The sequence below is a fragment of the Odocoileus virginianus genome, chromosome 2, assembly GCF_023699985.2.
Source record: "Odocoileus virginianus isolate 20LAN1187 ecotype Illinois chromosome 2, Ovbor_1.2, whole genome shotgun sequence".
NCBI lineage: Eukaryota > Metazoa > Chordata > Mammalia > Artiodactyla > Cervidae > Odocoileus > Odocoileus virginianus.
The window spans coordinates 683699-705387 of record NC_069675.1 but is presented as its reverse complement, the minus strand read 5'-3'; the positions used below and the strand labels follow the sequence as shown (position 1 = coordinate 705387).

At 39.0% G+C, this 21689-nt stretch overlaps 1 protein-coding gene across 3 annotated transcripts in view; it reads right to left on the bottom strand.

The window, feature by feature from the left end:
- ANAPC1 (anaphase promoting complex subunit 1) overlaps window positions 1-21689 on the bottom strand; it is a 97256-nt gene that overhangs the window by 44985 nt on the left and 30582 nt on the right. For all 3 annotated transcript variants that reach the window (XM_070473993.1, XM_070473983.1, XM_070473998.1), the window contains exons 18-28: window positions 19961-20035; window positions 15333-15601; window positions 13257-13348; window positions 12306-12454; window positions 8732-8810; window positions 8297-8333; window positions 8149-8219; window positions 5944-6122; window positions 3912-4126; window positions 2048-2166; window positions 770-1041 (exon numbers count right to left, since the gene is read on the bottom strand). In XM_070473993.1, coding sequence (XP_070330094.1) covers window positions 770-1041; window positions 2048-2166; window positions 3912-4126; window positions 5944-6122; window positions 8149-8219; window positions 8297-8333; window positions 8732-8810; window positions 12306-12454; window positions 13257-13348; window positions 15333-15601; window positions 19961-20035 — 1557 coding nt within the window. The remainder of the gene's footprint in view (window positions 1-769; window positions 1042-2047; window positions 2167-3911; window positions 4127-5943; window positions 6123-8148; window positions 8220-8296; window positions 8334-8731; window positions 8811-12305; window positions 12455-13256; window positions 13349-15332; window positions 15602-19960; window positions 20036-21689) is intronic.

The window sequence follows — 21689 nt, the reverse complement described above, 5'->3', positions numbered from 1 at the left end:
ATCCACACAAAATGTTCATAGTAGTATTACACATAACAGTCAAAAAGTAGAACAAACTCAAATATCCATCAACCGATGAATGGGAAAATAAAGTCTATCCATACAGTGATTATCTACTCAGCAATAAAAAGGAATGGTGAGCTAATGCATGGTATTAACATAACATGGACAAACATTGACAGCATTACAGAAAACAAAAGAAGCCTGCCATAGAAGACCACCTACTGTTTGGTTTCATTTATATGAAAGGTCCATATTGGTAAACCCACAGAGACATCAAGTAGATGAGCAGTTTGTCAGGCTGGAGGGAGAGGGGAACAGTTGACTGCTACTAGGTAGGGGGGTTCCTTCATGGGATGACGAAGATGTTCTAAAATTAACAGTAGTGATGGATACACAACAATGTGAACATAATAAAAACCACTTGTTTTAGGCCACGAGAAAGAGTCTGGTTTGCAGAGGAGCTAAAACAGTCAAGCTCTACGGTTTGAGTGTGAAGAGCAAAGGAAAGAAATGCACAAAGTAGGCTGGAGAAGTGAGGAGGGTCACAGAGGTTCCCAGAAGGCACACTAAGAGCAATGGAAGATCACTAAACGGCTTGAGCAGCAAAGTGACCTGTTGCAATTTACGCTTCAGAAGGATCTCGCTGCCTGCTCTGAGAAGAATGCACTCGGGGGGCATGCCTGAAGAAGGGCAAACAGGACCCTGCAGAGCTCCTGCCACAGCCCTGGGGAGCAGCGAGGCCAGGGGCCGCAGCACGAGTTCTCACTTTGGTCAGGTAGTCGTGGATATTGAGAGTAGCCAGCTTGGTGAGGTGCCCGTTAAGGCCCAGGGCCATGAGAAAGCCAGCATACTCATTGGCTAGCTCGGCATGCTTGGGCTTATTGTAGACAATCCAGGCTGAATCGATCTGAGAGGCAGGAGCTATCTTCAGGCCCGCAGCCACGCCATTGTGGAAGCTGGCCCAGCTGGTCATGTTGGGGGGCACGTCGATATTCCCACTGTTCAAGTCCACTGTCGTGTTCCGAGGAGGGGCCCGCCCTAGTCAGACAAAATGCAAAATGCAGAGAGTGAAAATTCAGAAAATCAAAATTGTTACACTGATTTCTGAGAACAGAGATCACTTTGCTGCATTCAAAACCCTTAGCCCCATAATATCTGGGGCTACATGAATAATAATTCCAATGCGTAATTGATAGCAATGATATTAATTTCAAATGTACCATCCTATTTTTCTCTTTCTCTCTAGACGTTAAGAAAACATGGTATTTTTGAAAAGACAAAGACCTTTATAAATTTGCTCTATCTCTACTTCTTATATATATATATATATGTCTCTATATATAGCAATCTACTTATACGCTATTAGTAAAACTTCCAAATTGCATTCAAAGATACCTACATAAAAAAACATCATTTTATACACTTGAGTTACCCTGTGAATCAGAAAAGAATATTCACTAAATTTAAATATATGGTCAACTTACTGAAGAGCACATAAACTTCATAATGCTAGGCTCTCTATAAATTTCTTTTCTTGAGTGTTTTGATTCTAATCTATACTGTGTACTTGTATATACTGAAATCTCTGTATATTTTTAATGTTCTATGATAGCTGAAGTCATGGATGAATATTTAAAATAAATATTCTAAACATTGCACAAAGTTATACAGTTCACTAGAGGTTTGAAACATGTTCTGAAAGTAATGTAAATTTTAATTGGATGCACAGTGTCTTATTTGTAAAAGTCTATATACACACATACACACACATACGAAGACACAGCATAAAAGAAAATACATTTGCATTCACCATTTGCTTTCTGTACCTAAGAGCTAACTCAAATGCTGGTCTGTGAGAGTACCACATTGGTGACAAGTTCATGAGAGACATTTTTACTTTCTCAAAAAGGGCAGAGAGACTAATAATGAATCAGTAAGTAAAATTTCTAAAATGACATGCATAAGACACAGTATTGTTAATTCAGAAAGAACTAAAGACACAATTAACCATGCTCCTCTCTCGCTGACCCGGAATTTAACGCACCAGTTAAATTTAGCTTGGGAACAGGCAGCGGTTCTGTCGGGACAGGGTGGTAGGAGAACAAGGTAAACATGCCGCGCCCCACTGGGAGAGCCATCGTTCGCTGACACAGCTGGAGCAACCTGCAATTGAAATTAAAGCCGCCACGTGAAAAAAAATTAACAAACAAAAAATCGGAATGTAATCTGTGATGAGTATTCTCAAAGCAGCAGTGCTGTGAAAGACAACGCTACATCAAAGTAAATCCATACAAAGATGGGGGTGAATCCCCTAAACATGGCTATTCTTTTTCATACTCTGACTCCCATTAGAGGGCTTCCTCTATGGCTTAGCAGGCAAAGAATCCTCCTGCCAGTGAAGGAGAGGCAGGTTCAATCCCTGGATCGGGAAGATCCCCTGGAGGAGGAAATGGCAACCCACTCCAGTATTCCTGCCTGGAGAATCCCATGGACAGAAGAGCCTGGTGGGCTTATAATCCAAAGGGTTGCCAATAGTTGGATATGACTGAGCAACCAAGTATGCATGCACTCCCACTGGAAACTCTAAGAAGGAGACAAATTCCTTCTTCTGTTTCATATTCACTTTGAATTAAAACCAGCTATTCTACAAACCAAGCCAATTCTCCCTAAATATTCAAAAAGAAAAACCTAAAATTCTACTTTAAATAATGCTAGCCATCCCAGAGGAAAACACAGTATTTGTTGAGTATCCGCACTGTGCTATTACCAGTTTAGCTGGGAGCCTCCTCTCGCCCTTTCTGTGAACACAGCCCTGGTGCCACCTCCATGGTCTGCACACAGGAGAAAAAAAAAGAAGTCTTTGTTTTGGAGGTGAGTGGATTTCATGGTGTCTCCAGAAAACACTGAAGTCATTTCATCTACTCGAAGGCTAGGATTTATGGAACTAATAGCACTATATGTCAACTATGTTCAAGGTTAAAATGGCTTCTACAGGCTGTTTTTGTTTAATCACTAAACCGTATCTCACTCTTTTGGGACTGAAGCCCTGCCAGGCTCTTTTGCCCATGGGATTTTCCAGGCAAGAATACTAGAGTGGGTTGCCATTTCCTTTTCCAGGCTATACTTTTAAACTAATCCACTACTTTTTAACTGGCTTCTATGTTAAAATAAGTGGCATCAAACAGAAATTGTGGAAGTAGGAGCATTTATAACCAGGAAGTACTACAAGCTATATCTGAAGACACAGAAATATCCTTTCTGAGGCTAACAAGAAGCTAAAACTCTCTCTGCGGACAAAGCTACTGACAAGCATACTCTCTCCCTTACTGTACATACATATACCTGCTTTTCTCATTCACTGGGGAGGAACACTTCACTGTCCTAAGATGACTCTTTAAGAACAACTGCCCCACAGTAACTTGTAATCAGGGAAATTTAGAATTAGGCCAGAATACTACATCCCATAATATTTTTAGCAGAAACAGAATACATAAACCACAAAATTAAAATAATGAAAACAAAACCCGTGTACTCCTTCCATTTAAGATGCAGTTGATTTTAAGATGCATCACTATTTCATGAGGTACTAAGAAAGAAAAAGCACTGCCAACTAAACCATAACACCTACAGACACCCACAGACTGACAGATAATCTGATTTCAGAAATGTGAAAAGGCTGGAAGAAAAAGATCAGCATCACAAAATCAATGACCTCAGATAACAAAAATGACTGATGGCGCTGAGCTCTACTGTGTACTCAGCGGTGCTCTAAGCGCTATGTAGAAACGACCCACTTGATTCCTGAGCAGCCCTGTGAGGTGTGAATGAATGCTACAGCCATGCCTATTCTTCCAGCTGCACAATCAGTCATTTTTCACTTAAATCCCAGCGGTGATATTTGCCTTTACCTGTTCTCTTTTTCCTCAATGAACTCGTGGTCACTGAGCTCTGGGTACTGCACCACATTGACGCGGACGGGATGTGCACTCTGGAGAAGCCTTCGCACGTCCTGCACCCGTAAGTCTTCACTCCATATTAACGACATCACCTCCTGATTCATGTCATTCATGCCATCATCCTCCTCCTCTGTTTCTGTTCCTGAAGGAACATCTGATGAGAGCACCTGAGTAACAGACTTGGTTGTAATACTAACTTAAAAACCAGCCAACACACATTTGTTGAACATAAGGATGCACAGGATGAGGTACCAAGCCTACATCAATGCAAACAAAATGTATATGCCAAAGCAAGCCTGACTTAGGTTCCCAGGTCATATAGGACTCCTACCTAGAAATCTTTTTTTAATTGCATTGCCTACTTAAACATTCTTCACTCAGCCAAGGGGAAAGTTTTCAACTTAGAATAACAGTCAGGAGTCTGATCCCACAGAAAGGAATATTCTAAATAAATTATAAAAATCTAACTATATTCTAAATATTCTGAAGAGAAAACAAATTACTGGCAACAGAAGATTAACTCCACACAATGTTACTAAAGAACCAACACCAATTTAAATACTGTTTTAATTAGAAGCAGAAGAAAACAACTGGGGAAGGTATCAACCAAGGGCTGGAGGAGGTCAGACTAACACTTTCTCACTTCTGTGCTTTAAACAGAATGGATCATGGTTGGTTTTCACTTTTCATTTTTTGTTCTAAGTATGTTCCAAGTATGTATCTTAAAAGGAAAGGGGAAAAAAAAAAAAGGAAAGGAATTAAATGCAGCAAAACAAGTGAGGAGAGTTAATTGCCGCTTATCATTCTGTCCTCATAAGCTTAGCATGTGCTTTACCTTCCCAGGCCAAATGATTCAATCAGACTTCAAAACAGAAGATATAGCAGAAATCTTGTTTTCTCACAGTTTTCTACTCCTTTCACAAAAGATTAACTCCTAGATGAAAGGCTAAAATCTTGCAACATTTAATGTGAAAGCAACATTAACCAGAAAAAATAATACTGGAAGATATGACTAAAAATCAGTCTGACTTTAGTTGCTAAAAATTTATTATAATTTATATGGTATATCTAATTTTAAAAGAAACTATATTCCAATTGGTCAGTCAGCAATAAAATTTAGACCCAAATAGCTGATAAATTAAATTTGAGACAAGTTACAAAATGTAACCTCAAGTAACTGAACAAACTGAATTTAGCCAGAATTACTTAAAAGGACATATAAATACAGATGAACGATTATCAGTATCATTTGGCTTTAAGGCTAATGATGGTCTCATTCATAGTAACAAAAGAGGTCTAAATGCTAATGACTTAATCTTGGTTGAGAGAAAGATAATCATATTATTAACAAAAAAATTTCGGTTCTCTGTTTAAAATAAAGACAAACACTAATTCACTTAAAACTTCTTTTTTTTTTTTTCCCATTTATTTTTATTAGTTGGAGGTCACCTAAAACTTCTTACTTAAGTGCAGATTAAAAGACAGATGTGGGCTTCCCTGGCAGTTCAGTGGTAAAGAATCTGCCAGCCAATGCATGAGATGCAGATTCAATCACTGGGTCGGGACAAACCCCTGGAGGAGGAAATGGCAACCCACTCCAGCATCCTTGCCTGGAGAATCCCATGGACAGACGAGCCTGGCAGGCTACCGTCCATGGGGCCGCCAGCTAAACAAACAGCAGCAGCAGTTAATTACTAACGTGGCACAAGCAGGGAAGCAGTCATGGCAGCTGTCTGTTGACTCAACACTTGTCCTGACTTGAGGCAAAGAAAGGTAAGACAGAGCATTCACAAAATCTATTTCCATGTTCAATTTACAATGAATAAAATTTATCCTATTTTAAGGCATATCTATCTAGCATATAATACAAAAGATAATCTGACACATACACTTGCAAAAATTCTTAAAGGAAAATGGAGGACAGCTCTACTCTTAATTCTACTGAGGCTAAAACTGAACATGGACTTTATATGGTGATACTCACAGATTTTCCTTTGGGCAAGTTTCCTTCACAGGCCTGCTTGGAAAGATCCTGACGTCCAATCAAGAGGCAGACAGCTTCCGGCCAGTCTGAAGCAGGCTGCTCCCGACAGTGATAAATCGCATCTCGGATGGGAAGAGCTATTCCAAAGGGAAGCGTTTCCAAGTCTCTTAAAGTGAAACCTTGTGACGGAAGGAAGAGAGAAAATTCTTCGGTCAGACTTAACCACTATCCCAATCCTCCAAATGAAGTTAGTAAACTCTACCCTAACAAATAGCAAGAAACCAATTGGATTCATTCTGCTACCAGACCAGCATCCTGACATCAATTTTCTTTAGGGGGGGGAAAAATTCCTAAAATCTTTAAGAAAAAAAGCACAAACAATCCAATAGGAAAATCAAAGGACAAAAAGACAATTCCCTAAGAGGAAACACAAATGGTCAATAAACATACGAAAAGATGCTCTGTCCAATGAGTGATCAGGGAGATGCAAATTAAAACCACTAGGAAATGAAAATTCATACTCATTTGACAGACATATATTAGAGTCAATCAACACCAAGTGTTGGCAACTACATAGAGCAACAGTAATTCTCTTCCAGAGGATGGTGGTGTACACGGGTCCAACCACCTTAGAAAACACAGCGTGTATAGTCAGGTTCACCCCTACAGTCTGTCAGTAGCTACACAGAAATTTCTGCACGTGGAACAAGGACATAAGCAGTAAAATATTCATTAGCAATCGTTCATTATGCAAAAAATGGTAAGGGAGGAAAGAGTCCAGTTTCCATCATCAACAGAATGGATAAATAAGTTGTGATTACATAGCAGTGAAAATGAATGAATGCCTTTCTGCTACGTGAGCCAACATGGATGACTCTGTAAATAATATTGAGGAAAATAAGGTAGTAAAAAACATACTTATATCTACCCTGAGTTACATAAAGTTAAAAAACATATAACACTAAGTAATATACGAAGGTGATTAAAAAAAAAATGACAGATGGTAACACAAAATTTAGGATGGGTGTTGCATCAATGGTTACCTGTAGCAGTAAGGTGTGTGAGAGAAGGATATAAAGGACTAGATCCACAAGGCTTTCTACTACACTGACAATGCTGTATTTCTAATAGTGGGTGACCAGGACATCAATGTTCATTTTACTATTCTCTGAACACATTTCATACACTCTCTTTTATGTATACCATATTTCATTTAAAAATTTTTCACAGCCTCAGGTTAATTTTTTCTGAAATGATTTTCTAAATTTTATATTTTACATATTTATTAACATAGAAAATTGGTTAATTACAGAGGTAAAAATGTTACCTTATTTGAGAATGACACTTAACACTAAATACTATGTAATATACAAATGAATAGAACTCATCCAATATTTTTCAGCATAAGTATCTTATTGGTAATACTACATGACAATTATTGGAATTTTCAAGGAAGCATAACAAAAAAGAAGAGTGAAAAACTCAAGTCATTTAGAATATTCTCTAAATAAGAATTCAGAAACCTCTTGTTTCATTAACCATTCATTAAAGCACTACTTTCTAACATACTATTTTATAACATCCTCATTTTTTATGTTTTCATAGTGTTAATATTTTTAAAACATTTTAGTTCATTTTTATACAAAGTTTTGGTAGCTTACTCAGCTTAAAACCCGAAGGCACAATCTTTAGGAAGAGAGAATAAACTCTTTGCCTTCCTTTCCCTTGTCCCAGGTGAATCTGCCTCTCGGAGCATAAAAACCCTGGCCTGTATCATTCAAAAGCATACTCAAAGATATATACACGTTACTTTTAGATTTTGCCAGAAATAATTATTTCTGGTATCTGAGTATTTTAACAGCTTCAAATCTGAATGTGTAGTGACTAGCATTCTCCATTCTGGGGCCACTCTACAAAGACACAGCCTCTACTGGTCTCAGAGGAAGGACAAAGATTTTCCACCCACCAAAGGAGAAAAGGCTGGTACCCCAGATATTAGTAGAAGGAAGCTGTGAGACTGTAAGGCAAAGAAAGGGTGGCTCAGGGGGCCATCATCTCAACCCTGTGGGACCCTTCTATAGAGAGGCCCTGCCTTCTCAAGCCTCCCAGCTCTAGCAAGCTCTGAGGATACAGGGCCTGGTTAGGAAGGAGCAGTCCAAGGAAAGGATTTCAAAGACACATGAAAGGTAACAAAGATGACCTTACCTACATTAGTCATCCAGACAACTAATCTCTCACCTAGGCTAGAAACTGATGTAGAATGCTTGAAACTAAACCTGCAAGAGAACAAACATGAGGTCATTAAACATGAAGTCATGAAACAGTGTAAAAGCACAAGCTGAATAAAAGTCACCTGCTCTCCTGTTGTTCTGCTTGTGGCTTCTGGGGGGCTAAAACAGAACAAAACTTTATTTTGATAGTTATCCTGGTAAAGAAAGCATGCAACATATAGAAGACATTTGGAAAGAAAAATTACAGATAAAGAACTCCTAGAAAACAATAAAACAAGCAGTACTCTGGCAGGTTGGAAAGTATAATCATTTCCCTAGGGCTAAAACAGCCCTTTTCAGACATATTGAAAATGCAGTTTGTCAGATTTTAAGTAATCTTGGTCTCTGAAAGTCAGTTGTGGACTCAAGACTAGAACTATGTGATTTTGTCACCTCTAAAACGAAGCGAGACACAGCACCTGAAGTACACTCAGAAAAGTTTTAATTTTTTTATTTCAACTCTGATACCGACATCTATAAAAATTTGTCTGGGGAATCCTAATGTTTGACTGACTTACCTATACTTATTCTGGATAAATACTGTGAGGATTCATCAGAAAGAGAGGTTTCGTCACCAAGTATGTAGAGTGCAATACTCTGCATAAGGAGAAACTTAATATTATTTTTTAAACTCTTGAGGCACAAGCACAGACAGGAAAATTAGCCCATTTTAGATATAGAGCTCTGTGTTTTGACAAACGTTATACAATCATATCACCACATTCAGGACACAGAATGCTTGCATCACACCAGAGAGCGCCCTTGGGAATCACTGCGAATAAATAATGCATCTTTTTTCTCTTCCTGTATTTTGCCTCTTCTTCAGTATCATGCAAATAGAGTCACAGAACATGTTGTCTTCTGTGTCCTATTTCATTAACTCAGCACTTCTGTGAGATTCATCTACATTACTGTGTGTATCAGCAGTTTCTTTCTTTTCACTGCTGAGGGGTATTCCATTAGACATATGTACCAACCTCTGCTTATCTACTTACAGACTGATCGACATTTGGGTCATCTGTGTTGAGTGGATGCTCAGTCGTTTCAGTCGTGTCTGACTCTGTGCGACCCTGTGGACTGTAGCCCACCAGTCTCCTCTGTCCATGGGATTCTCCAAGCAAGAACACTGGAGTGGGTTGCCATTTCCTCCTCCAGGGGATCTTCTTGACCCAGGGAATGAACCCATGTCTCTCATGTCTCCTGCATTGGCAGGTGGGCTCTTTACCACTAGCACCCTGACTTGCTTGGGGTGAGGTAAACCCTAACTCTCTACTCCTCTAGGCCCTTCTCCATTTCAGCCTTCAAAGTTCTCCTTTGAATATTTGCTATTAGCACTAAGATCTGCACCTGCAGCTTTTTTTTTTGGAAAGAAGTGGCAGCATGATCGTATTAAAATTTCAGCACAATGCTGGAGGGTCTTCAAGTCCTAACTATAAACCAATACAAACACTACAAATGATAGATTCCTGAAAGCAGTTGACATCGTATCTAAGAAAGATATGATATAACATGAATATCTGTAAGTTGACTAGTGTAAGGTGGACACGGAACACCTTTGGCTTATTCATGTATCTCTGGCTCCCTCTTGGGTAGCTATAACACTGAGTCTACCCCATTTTAGAGGAGTTGTAAAGAACCAAAGTATTTGGTGAATTCACCTAAATGTTTCCACATAAGCAGCAAGGAATGAAAAAGTATTGAGCTGCTCTTAATATATTGTGAATGGACTGATGGCCACTGAACCATACACTTAGAAACAATTAAAATAATACTATGTTATGTATATTTTATCAGTGTTTTTTTAAAAAAAGCAGAATCACCATTCTGCATATCTATTTCAGAGCCATAGGGGGTACTGAAACCTTTCTCAACATGAAGGAAGCAGAAAATAGAGTAAAGGAGGAGACAGGTGGGGAGCAAGGACATTTATCTAGTCCAGTGACATCTGAGACAGGAGACAAAAGATCTGGTTCTCCTATTAAGTCTAGGAAAGCCCCATCTCAAGAAAGGTCCACAGAAGACCTCTAGGCAGGCTGCTCCAGTATAAGGGGACCAAGGGACGTTATTGTGAAGGAACTTACCTTTACTGACACCCTTTGATTCTATCTGAATCAGCTCTGATTTTGGATTGACTGTGTATAATAATGTGAGTTAATTTTTTAAAATAAAAATTATTTCATTTAAAAAAATTCAAGTAGGATTTTTTATAGCTATAGACAAGCCAATTATAAAATTTAAAGGAAAAGCAAAGGAATTAAAATAGCTAAAATAATTTTTAAAAATAAAAGTAATGGAAGGAAGAGTTATACTAAGCAATTTTAAGACTGATTATAAAGCTACAGTAATCAAGAGTGTGTGGACCACAACACAGACCAATAGACTAGAATAAAAAGTCCAGAGACAGACCTACAAATATGTCATCAACTGATTTCTGAAAAAGTGCAAAAGAGAAAGAATAGTGTTCCCAACAACTGATGTTAAAAAAAAAACCTGACCATTCAAATGGAATAAAAATCTCAACACAAACCTCACACCTGATAAAAAAAAAATTAACAAAATGGATCATGGATCTAAATATAAAACATAAAACTGTAAAATTTCTGGACAAAAACAGGAGAAAATCTTTCTGACTTGGACAATGAGCTCATAGACATGACACCAAATGCACTATCCATACAGAAAAAAGTGGATAAACTGGTTGCATCAAAATTAAACATTTGTGCTCCACAAAGGAAGCGTTAAGAGAACAGGACATGACAGACCACAGGAGAAAATACTTCAAACCCATGTATCTGACAAAACCTCCTATGTAGACACATTCAAAATATCACTAGCCATTAAGAAAATGCAAATTAAAACCACAATGAGTGATCACTGCACATCTATCAGAATGAAAAAATTTATAAATCACGACAATACCATTCACTGACTAGGATGCATGCAGGGAAACTGGAACACTCACACATTGATAGTGGAAATACAGATACATGAAACAGATACATGAAATTAATAAATGCTTCCTTCCTGGAAGAAATGCTATGACAAACCTAGACAGTGTATTAAAAAGCAGACACATCACTTTGCCAACAAAGGTCATATAGTCAAACCTATGGTTTTTCCATTAGTAATGTACAGCTGTGAAAGTCTGACGATAAAGAAGGCTGAGCACCAAAGAAGCGATGCTTTTGAACTGTGGTGTTGGAGAAGACTTTTGAGAGTGCCCTGGACTGCAAGGAGATCCAATCAGTTCACCTAAAGGAAATCAACCCTGAATATTCATTGGAAGGACTGATGCTGAAGCTGAAGTTCCAATACTTTGGCCACCTGCTTCGAAGAGCCAATTCATTGGAAAAGACCCTGATGCTGGGAAGAAGGCAAAAGGAGAAGAGGGTGGCAGAGGAAAAGATGGTTGGATGGCATCACTGACTCAATGGACATGAATTTGAGCAAACTCTGGGAGACACTGAAGGACAGAGGAACCTGGTGTGCTGCAATCCATGGGGTCGCGAAGAGCTGGACACAACTTGGCAACTGAACAACAATGACAATAACAGAGACTCTGAAAAACAGCTTACAGTTTCTTAAATATATTAATCTTATATATACTTGCTATATGGCCATCAATCCCACCTCTGGGTACCTACCCTAGAGAAATGAAAACTTTTGTTCACACAAAAACCTATACATGAATGTCTATGGCAGCTGTATTCATAACTGCTTAAAAACTAGAGTCAACTAAAGTGTCTTCAATGGATGAATGGATAAGCCAATCTGATATATCCACACAATGGACAGCCATGATATATCCACACAATGTATAGCCAACACTCAGCAATTAAATGCAATGAACTGCTGCTACAGTAATACGTGAATGAATCTCAAAAGCAGGAGGGGATTTTCTGAGGGGGTTGATGGAACCGTTCTGAATTCCAATTATGGGAGGGATTACATGAACTCAACATTTATTGAAATTCACGGAGCAATACACAAAATGGGGGGGAAAGGTAATTTTTCTATATGATAATTTTTTAAATTACATTGAAAGATAAAAAGGAAAAAACAAACAAGTTTGGAAACACACTGAATACATACCAAGACAACAAGTCTGCCTCTTTCACAGATTCCAGGGAGGTAAGGATAGGGTGGCATTCCTTCACCCTTCAGACAGGAGCTTACCCACTGATAAACACTAGGTGGCTCAGGAGTGAAAAATGATGGATACTGCATAAATCCTGTTTGACCTTCAGAATTAGATAAATGTTTATAAAGATACAAGAATACACTAAAACAATACTGTTTTAATTCAAAGGAAAGATAATCAACAATACCTGTCATTTGAAAACAGAGTAACACTTTTTCTATATTCTCCAAAATGCTTCATGTTTTCTGCCACAGTAAGTATCTGATCACACTATAATATGTGGAATTTAACTGACTAATATTTTATCTGATCCTGGATGGAAATTTAGCGAATTCTTATGTTCAAGGCATATAAAGAATGTCACCAAAATTTTCTGCCCTAACTCTAATGATGAGAAAAGACAAGAAACCCAGGACTCTGCTTTGTTTTAACAACCGGGCCCCAACCTGAGTCCGTTTAACTCAGAGTCTACGACAATACAATGGCTAGGAAACTGTCCTGTTCACTACGGCAACCACCAGCCCCGTATGACCGCTGAGCACTTGCAATGTGGCCAGGGCAACTGAGGAATTGAATTTTTAGTATAATTAACTAAACTAGCACACAGTGGGTGGTTACTAACTGGACCACACAGGACAGCAAAGCATCCTTGGCACTGGAAGCTCTAAGCTTTTGCAAGGCAGAACCTTGGGGATGAGTAAAATCCCCGCCCCCCACACTGAAGAAGCTACGGCTTACTACAAGTCAGAGCAAACACTACAAACTAAAATCTGCCTGGTGGAAAGACACTACCCCTGATTTAGAGGTTAACAGTAAGAAAAATATCCTCTGCTATTTACCAAGAAAAGTACAAGCAAAGGTCACTACACCGTTGAGGAAGTCTTTAACAGCAGAACACTTACCTTGATCAATTGCGCACACTTGTCCAGTAGTTCTGACAAGTGTTGGGTAGTCTCTATAGTAATGATCTACGTAAGGCTCCAATTTTAAGTCCCTAAAACAATAGAACATATAAAAGGAAATAACAAGCAAGGTATTATGGCATTCTCCCAAACAGTTTAAGAAGACTCATCAGTTGACCTTTATAATTTAAAACATTTAGTTAGGAGAAAGAAGACAACCACATCTAGAGCCTCTGTATTTTATTTCTGGACTTTAAAGTGCCTAGTATGACAAACGAAACCAAAACTCCTTCTGATAGATAAATTTAGAGGGTAAAACTGCTGTGAAAATGGTGGTCCAATTTCTCCTCTGTTAATTTATTAACTGTGTAATCTTCAGGAAGTCAACTTTCTGAATCTCAATAATTTTTCTTCTAAAAAATGGTAGAACAGCAGTCAACTCACCCTCAAGCTTTTAAGATTAAATAATATGTATGAGAAATACCTTATAAAGTGTAAAGCATTCTACCAATCTTACCTATTTTGGAGAGCCATGATTAGGGTTTGAAAATCATTTCATTACAAAGGCATCTTCCTCACAGTAATGCCTTGTCATTAAGAGAACCCAATCATCAATTAAAACTGTCATGTCTCAGAAAAGAATGTCAGTATCTCAAGGAAGGTAACATAAATTAGAAAATATACTACAACTTTAACTCAGAGGTTGACATTTTAATTCAAATTTAACTTTATCACCAATGGTCACAAAGGCTCAAACAACACCTAAGTATAAACATTTTGAGTTCAGAACCAAACACAAGGTGCTAGAAAAGACTGTTAAAAATACCATCAGAACAATATTATTGTGGATCCACAAGAGCCTGAAAGACAGGGAAGACCAGACTGGGACAACAAAGGACCAGCAAAGAGAACCAACATCTAGCAAATGACACCTGTCCTTAAAAACAAACTCGAGAGGCTTCCCTGGTGGCTCGGTGGTAAAGAGTCCGCACGCCAATGCAGGAGACACGGGTTCCATCCCTGGCCCAGGAAATCCCACATGCTGCGCAGCAAATAAGCCTGTGCAGCACAGCTGCTGATCCTGCGCTCCAGAGCCCAGGAGCCGCAGCTACTGAAGCCCACACATCTAGAGCCCAGGCCCCACAGCGAGAGAAGCCCCCCAAATGGGAAGCCTGCACAGCAACTAGAGAGCTGCCGCTCACCACAACTAGAGGAAAGCTCGAGCAGCAGTGAAGGCCCACTACAGCCAAAAATAAATAAATAAATAAAAATTTTTTAAAATGGTCCACACCCCAAAAAAAAAAAAAAAAAAAAAAATCCCCCCCCCAAAACTTAAGCATGTTTCCTCATCACTGAAACAGGGATTGTAATACCTACTTTGACAATTTCTACCTGCAAAGTACAGCTTTGTTAGTTTAAACCCTGACAGCTCAGTTGGTAAAGCATTTACTTAAAATCCAAGAGACCCCAGTTCAATTCCTGGGTCGGGAAGATCCTCTGGAGAAGGGATAGGCTACCCAGTCCAGTATTCCTGGGCTTCCCTTGTGGTTCAGCTGGTAAAGAATCCGCCTCCAATGCGGGAGACCTGGGTTCGATCCCTGGGTTGGGAAGATCCCCTGGAGAAGGGAAAGGCTACCCACGCCAGCATTCAGGCCTGGATAATTCCATGGACTATATGGTCCATGGGGTCCCAAAGAGTAGGACACGCCTGAGCAACTTTCACTTTCAAACACTATATGAATCTAAGGCATCATTATAAAAACAGCAGGTGTCGTTATAGACTTTCCACCACAGTCATGGTGTCAGAATGAAAGCCAAACAGGTTACCCTCACTGTGTAACACACTCTCGTGCCTCTTCCACTCATCTGAGGACAAAAACCTGCAACACCAGCCTGACCCATGGCCCTTACACAACGGATCTCTTCAAACAGTTCTGTGGCTTCTGGAAAATGCTCTTTTTTGTTGAGAAGGTAGAATTCAGAAACTTATTTGCAAGGTTCCTATTTGACATTCATGGCCAAGAATTAAGTCATCTAATGACCTTCTGGAAATTTGCAATCTATAAGTGACATTACCTTGCCAGCTGGACAAGAAGTTGAACAAGTGAACGAACCCCTTCTCCCATCAGAGTGTTCAGCTTGAGCTCCTCATAGACCAGGTGAAGAACAAAAAAAATTGCAGGTATGTGAGTGAAGAGAAGTGTAGAAGAGTCCAAACTAAGATTCTGGGAAAAATCCTCATCTTTCATCTGTGACACTTCCAAAGGACTCAAACACAAAGATCTGTTCAAGAGATGAGACTCAACATTCTGGTGGTAGTCTGAATTCAGTAAATATTCCCAGTCCTAAGAAGAATAAAAAGGATATTAACTTTTTAAATAATTGTAATGTCACCATTAAAAAAGAAGATCAAATTCACTTAAAACAACTCAAGTTCCATTTTCATGTTAAGTTGTTAACATTATTTAAAAAAAAAAACACAATGCTGGAAAATTAGAACCAATACCCAACAGCTAAGCAATTTCCATGTGCCAGCAATAAATATTAAGACAAGCCACCATTAAGAACCACTTGAATCATACCCTTTTAAGGAAGAGACTTTAGTAGAAGAATTCTACTACTTAAGCAAAGACTGAAAGAGAAAAAGTTAAGATTATTTTAGGCAACGTCTCATGGGCCACAAGAAAAGGGAAGCCTAGGAGTGTAGCCAAGCAGGTGTAGGGGCCATCACACTGATTCGGGTTTGGGTAACAGGAGAGGTCTACTTGAATCCAGCTGATATACATGTATTTCCATGTTGACAAGATACTGAGGCTAGTAACATACCTAATAATCAACTGAATTTTATATTTGAACGGTGCTACACTTTACAAGTATTGAGTCTACTTCCAGTTCAGTTCAGTTCAGTCGCTCAGTCATGTCTGACTCTTTAGTTCCTACTTTTTCTTGGGGGTGGTCTTGATCCCTGTCTCCTGTACAATGTCACGAACTTGTGTACATAGTTCCTCAGGCACTCTATCAGATCTAATCCCTTGAATCTATTTCTCATTTCCACTGTATAATCGTAAGGGATTTGATTTAGGTCATACCTGAAAGGTCTACTGGTTTTCCCTACTTTCTTCAATTTAAGTCTGAACTTGGCAATAAGGAGTTCATGATCTGAGCCACAGTCAGCTCCCAGTCGTATTTTTGCTGACTGTATAGAGCTTTTCCATCTTTGGCTGCAAAGAATATAATCAATCTGACTTCGGTATTAACCACCTGGTGATGTCCGTCTGAAGAGTGACACTATACAGAAGACAGGGATGAAGACCATCTCCAAGAAAAAGAAATGCAAAAAGCAAAATGGTTGTCTGAGGAGGCCTTACAAATAAATAACTGAGAAAAGAACAGAAGTGAAAAGCAAAGGAGAAAAGGAAAGATATACCCATTTGAATGCAGTGTTCCAAAGAATAGCAAGGAGAAATAAGAAAGTCTTCCCCAGCGATCAATGCAAAGAAATAGAGGAAAACAATAGAACAGGAAAGACTGGAGATCTCTTCAAGAAAATTAGGGATACCAAGGGAACATTTCATGCAAAGATGGGCTCAATAAAGGACCGAAATGGTATGGACCTAAGAGAAGCAGAAGATATTAAGAAGAGGTGGCAAGAATACACAGAAGAACTATGCAAAAAGCATCTTCAAGACCCAGATTATCACGATGGTGTGGTCACTCACCTAGAGCCAGACATCCTGGAATGCGAAGTCAAATGGGCCTTAGGCAGCATCACTACGAACAAAGCTAGTGGAGGTGATGGAATTCCAGATGAGCTATTTCAAATCCTAAAAGATGATGCTGTGAAAGTGCTCTACTCAATATGCCAGCAAATTTGGAAAACTCAGCAGTGGCCACAGGACTGGAAAAGGTCAGTTTTCATTCCAATCCCAAAGAAAGGCAATGCCAAAGAATGCTCAAACTCTGCACAATTGCACTCATCTCACACACTATCAAAGTAATGCTCAAAATTCTCCAAACCAGGCTTCAACAGTACATGAACCGTGAACTTCCAGATGTTCAAGCCGGATTTACAAAAGGCAGAGGAACCAGAGATCAAACTGCCAACATCTGTTGGATCATCAAAAAAGCAAGAGAGTTCCAAAAAAACATCTATTTCTACGTTATTGACTACGCCACAGCCTTTGACTGTGTGGATCACAATAAAATGTGAAAAATTCTTAAAGAGATGGGAATTGCAGACCACCTGACCTGCCTCCTGAGAAATCTGTATGCAGGTCAGGAAGCAACAGTTAGAACCAGACATGGAACAACAGACTGGTTCCAAATAGGGAAAGGAGTACATCAAGGCTGTATACTGTCACCCTGCTTATTTAACTTATATGAAGAGTACATCATGAGAAATGCTGGGCTGAATGAAGCACAAGCTGGAATCAAGATTGCAGGGAGAAATATCAATAACCTTCAGATACGCAGATGACACCACCCTTATGGCAGGAAGTGAAGAAGAACTAAAGAGCCTCTTGATGAAAGTGAAAGAGGAGAGTGAAAAAGTTGGCTTAAAACTCAACATTCAGAAAACTAAGATCATGGCATCCGGTCCCACCACTTTATGGCAAATATATGGGGAAACAATGGAAATCATGACAGACTTTATTTTGGGGGGCTCCAAAATCATTGCAGATGGTGACTGCAGCCATGATATTAAGAGACGCTTGTCCCTTGGAAGAAAAGTTATGACCAACCTAGACAGCATATTAAAAAGCAGAAAAATTACTTTGCCAACAAAGGTCCGTCTAGTCAAGGCTATGGTTTTTCCTGTAGTTGTGTATGGATGTGAGCGCTGGACTGTGAAGAAAACTGAGCACCGAAGAATTGATGCTTTTGAACTGTGGTGTTGGAGAAGACTCTTAAGAGTCCCTTGGACTGCAAGGAGATCCAACCAGTCCATCCTAAAGCAGATCAGTCCTGAATATCCATTGGAAGGACTGATGCTGAAGCTAAAGCTCCAATACTTTGGTCATCTTATGCGAAGAACTGACTCACTGGAAAAGACCCTGATCCTGGGAAAGACTGAAGATGGGAGGAGAAGGGAACGACAGAGGATGAGATGTTTGGATGCCATCACTGACTCCATGGACATGAATTTGAGTAAGCTCCAGGAGTTGGTGATGGATAGGGAGGCCCGGCGTGCTGCAGTCCATGGGGTTGCAAAGAGTTGGATAGGACTGAGTGACTGAACTGAACTAGTTTCTACTTGTGATTTATCGTATTGTGTTGAGACAGCCTATGGTCATATTGTGTACAGTTGTATTGTGTTGAGATAATCTATGGTTTCTTCAGAACTTGGAATTTATTGGTGTTTCTATCAGGCTTAATGCAGTATATTATTCTAACTTAAAACTCTTTCAATAGACACAGAACCAATCATAAAAATTAAAAATTTATAAGTCAGACAACCAAAATAAAAAACTCTTCTCAGCAAAAGATGCTGTTAAGCCAGAGTGGGAGAAAATATTCCCAAAACACACATATGACAAAGAACTCATACCTAAAATACATAGAGAACTTCTTTAGATCAATAAATACTTTTAAAGTCCAATTTACACCTGAACAGAAACTTCACAAAAAGATATGTAAGTGGCTAATAAGCACGTGAAATAGTGCCTAATGTGATGAGTCATTTGGAAAAGCAAATAAAAACCACTTAGAGAAACTACCTTGTACACACTCAAATGGTTAAAAGGAAAAAGACTGACAGCAAATGTGGGCCAAATCATACGCTGCCGGTCAGAGTATAACATGCTACAATCAGAGACCAGCACGACCCAACAAGTGCACTGCTAGGTATTCATTTAGCCAAGAGAAATGAAAATATAGGTCCACAAAGACTAGTTACTGAATGTGGGCAGCAGCTTTCTTTATAACAGTCAAATAATGGCAAGAGGCTACATATACATCTGCAGAAGAATGAATACACAAACCATGGTCTAGTCATATTGCTCTCCCAATGAGAAGGTACAAACTACTGATATCTGCAACAACATGGATGAATTTCAAAAGCATTATGCTGAATGAGGGAAACTTTATAGCAAAGACTACATACTATATTATTTTACTTATATTAAGTTTTAGAGTTGGCAAAACTAACATATGATAGAAATCAAACCAATGGATGCCGTGATTAAAAGTGGCTCAAGAGAACTGTATAGAATCACAGAAATGTTTTGTACTTAAGAGCAGAGTAGGTTACATGAGTGTGTATTTGTCAAAATTGATCAAACTGTAAATTTAAGATCTAAGCATTTCATTTATGCAAATTATACCTCAATTTTAAAAGAATGTGTTGAAACACAAGAACATACCCATGGAATCTGACATGTTTGAGAACTTAAACTAAAGAAACCTTGCATAATAAATGCTGTCACTTTAGGTGATTAATTGGCAGTAAAATATCTATAAACTCAAATTTGTACCACACAGCATTATGTATGTTTAGTAATTTTAAGATGATCATTAAAGACAAAAGTAAATAAATAATTGCAGAAAACTTAACAGGCTCTATTGTTCAAAATAACTGTCATTCAGAATCAAAATAAGCAAAAGCTGTTAGAAATATGCACCAATCAACAGGAACACCACAAACATGGGGCCTGGTACAAGTACCCACAAATTAATTTGTATCAGCAAGAAAAAACAATGCTTACGTCATCAGATCCCGTCTCAGAAGGCCTTGCCTTTTTAGGTGCAATGACTGGGGAAAGCGATCCTTCAAAGTCAAACTGGAAGATAACCCCAAAAGAGAAGACAAAAATCATGTAAATTTATCACTGACAACAGATCAACTTAAAGGACTCAGCAATCAGTTCTACCAATTACAGAAACTGAGGAATGACATCAAAATTCATTTTCTCATCTGGAAAAACATGATACAAACACCTTTCTTCTAGGGTCATTGTGAAGATTAAATATCTATATAAAGCATCTAGTCTGGTGCCTGGGCTCATGGGTTCTGCAACAGTAGCTTCCTTTCCTCCCCACGTCTCTCATGACATAGATCTTCACCCACTGGTAGAACAAGGACCATCAGTCATATCCAAAATACACCCAGTCTCAAAGAATCAACCCAATGTTAGCCAAATGTCAGAGCCAAGCAAACATGTATTTAGAGTCTGTTTATAGTGACAACCCAACCATTCTCTGGCAGAGATGGGTAGCTACTCTCCAAAATCTGTGTCCTCCTCTTTCTTCTGGACCCACAGCCAGGCTGCTGACTCGCGCCCCTCACAGTGAGATGTGACCCCGTGACAGTGACTATGAATGAGAGTGGACGTCATCAGTGCCAGACTGGTTCATGAAAACCTCCCATGCATGCTCCCCTATGCGCTATCCCTCGCATCTGACTGGGTGGTGTCAACTCTAAGGTGATCTTTGAAGCCTCAGGTTGAAGAGGACAGCTGCCCCATTAGCCCGGGTCCCTAATTAAACCATGCAGCCTGTTTGCCCGCTAAGCACTGTTATAGTAACAAGATACACATTTCTGTTGCGTATGCCACCGTATCTTTTAACAGCCTTCTGTTATAATGGCCTATCCTAATACAGTTGCATAAAAGCGATTTTCTACAAGTTCAGCCTAATTCAATCTTCTCTGGCATAACCTTAGCCCCTTCTGCTGCTTTGCACAGGCACTGAACTGTCAGTTCATCAATCATAACCATACAAATGGTAAGATCTACTTTCCTATGCTATAGAAACCTACATATTAATCTCATTCATTTGAAAGTTGATTTATATATAAAAAGTAAACATAAACAGCAATATTTATTTTTTCAGCAATATTTAAAACTGAATATTTAAATATAAAACTGAATAAAGTCAATTTTAAAAACTGATCAAAAGAACAGGTTTTCTTATGAAGTATTCAAATGAAACACAGCCCAAGAAAAAGACAAAATACTGTACGATATGCTTCACCGTAGAATCTAAACTATGACGCAAATGAACCTATCTACAAGCAGACACGGAGTCACGGACAGAGGCCAGGCCGATGGCTGCCCAGGGACGAGACAGGAGGGAGGGGGACGCGCTGGGGGCCTGGGGCTGGTGGACACAGGCTACTGCATTCAGAATGTGCAAATGACAAGGTCCTACTGCATAGCGAAGGGAGCCATGCTCAATGTTCTGTGATAAAACATAATGGCAGAGAATTTTTTTAAAAGAATGTATTAAAAAAAAAACACACCAAAAAATCAAGCCCAATTTATACACAATATTATCAAAAAACAAAAATGACAAAAGAGTAAAATCAAAGCAACAAATGAAACGACCATACCTAAAACTTTAACCAAATACAGCATGCATATACATACACACACAGTCTAAGTCCCACAATCAGAAAGAACACCTGTGCTATGGTTATCACATTCATTAAGACCT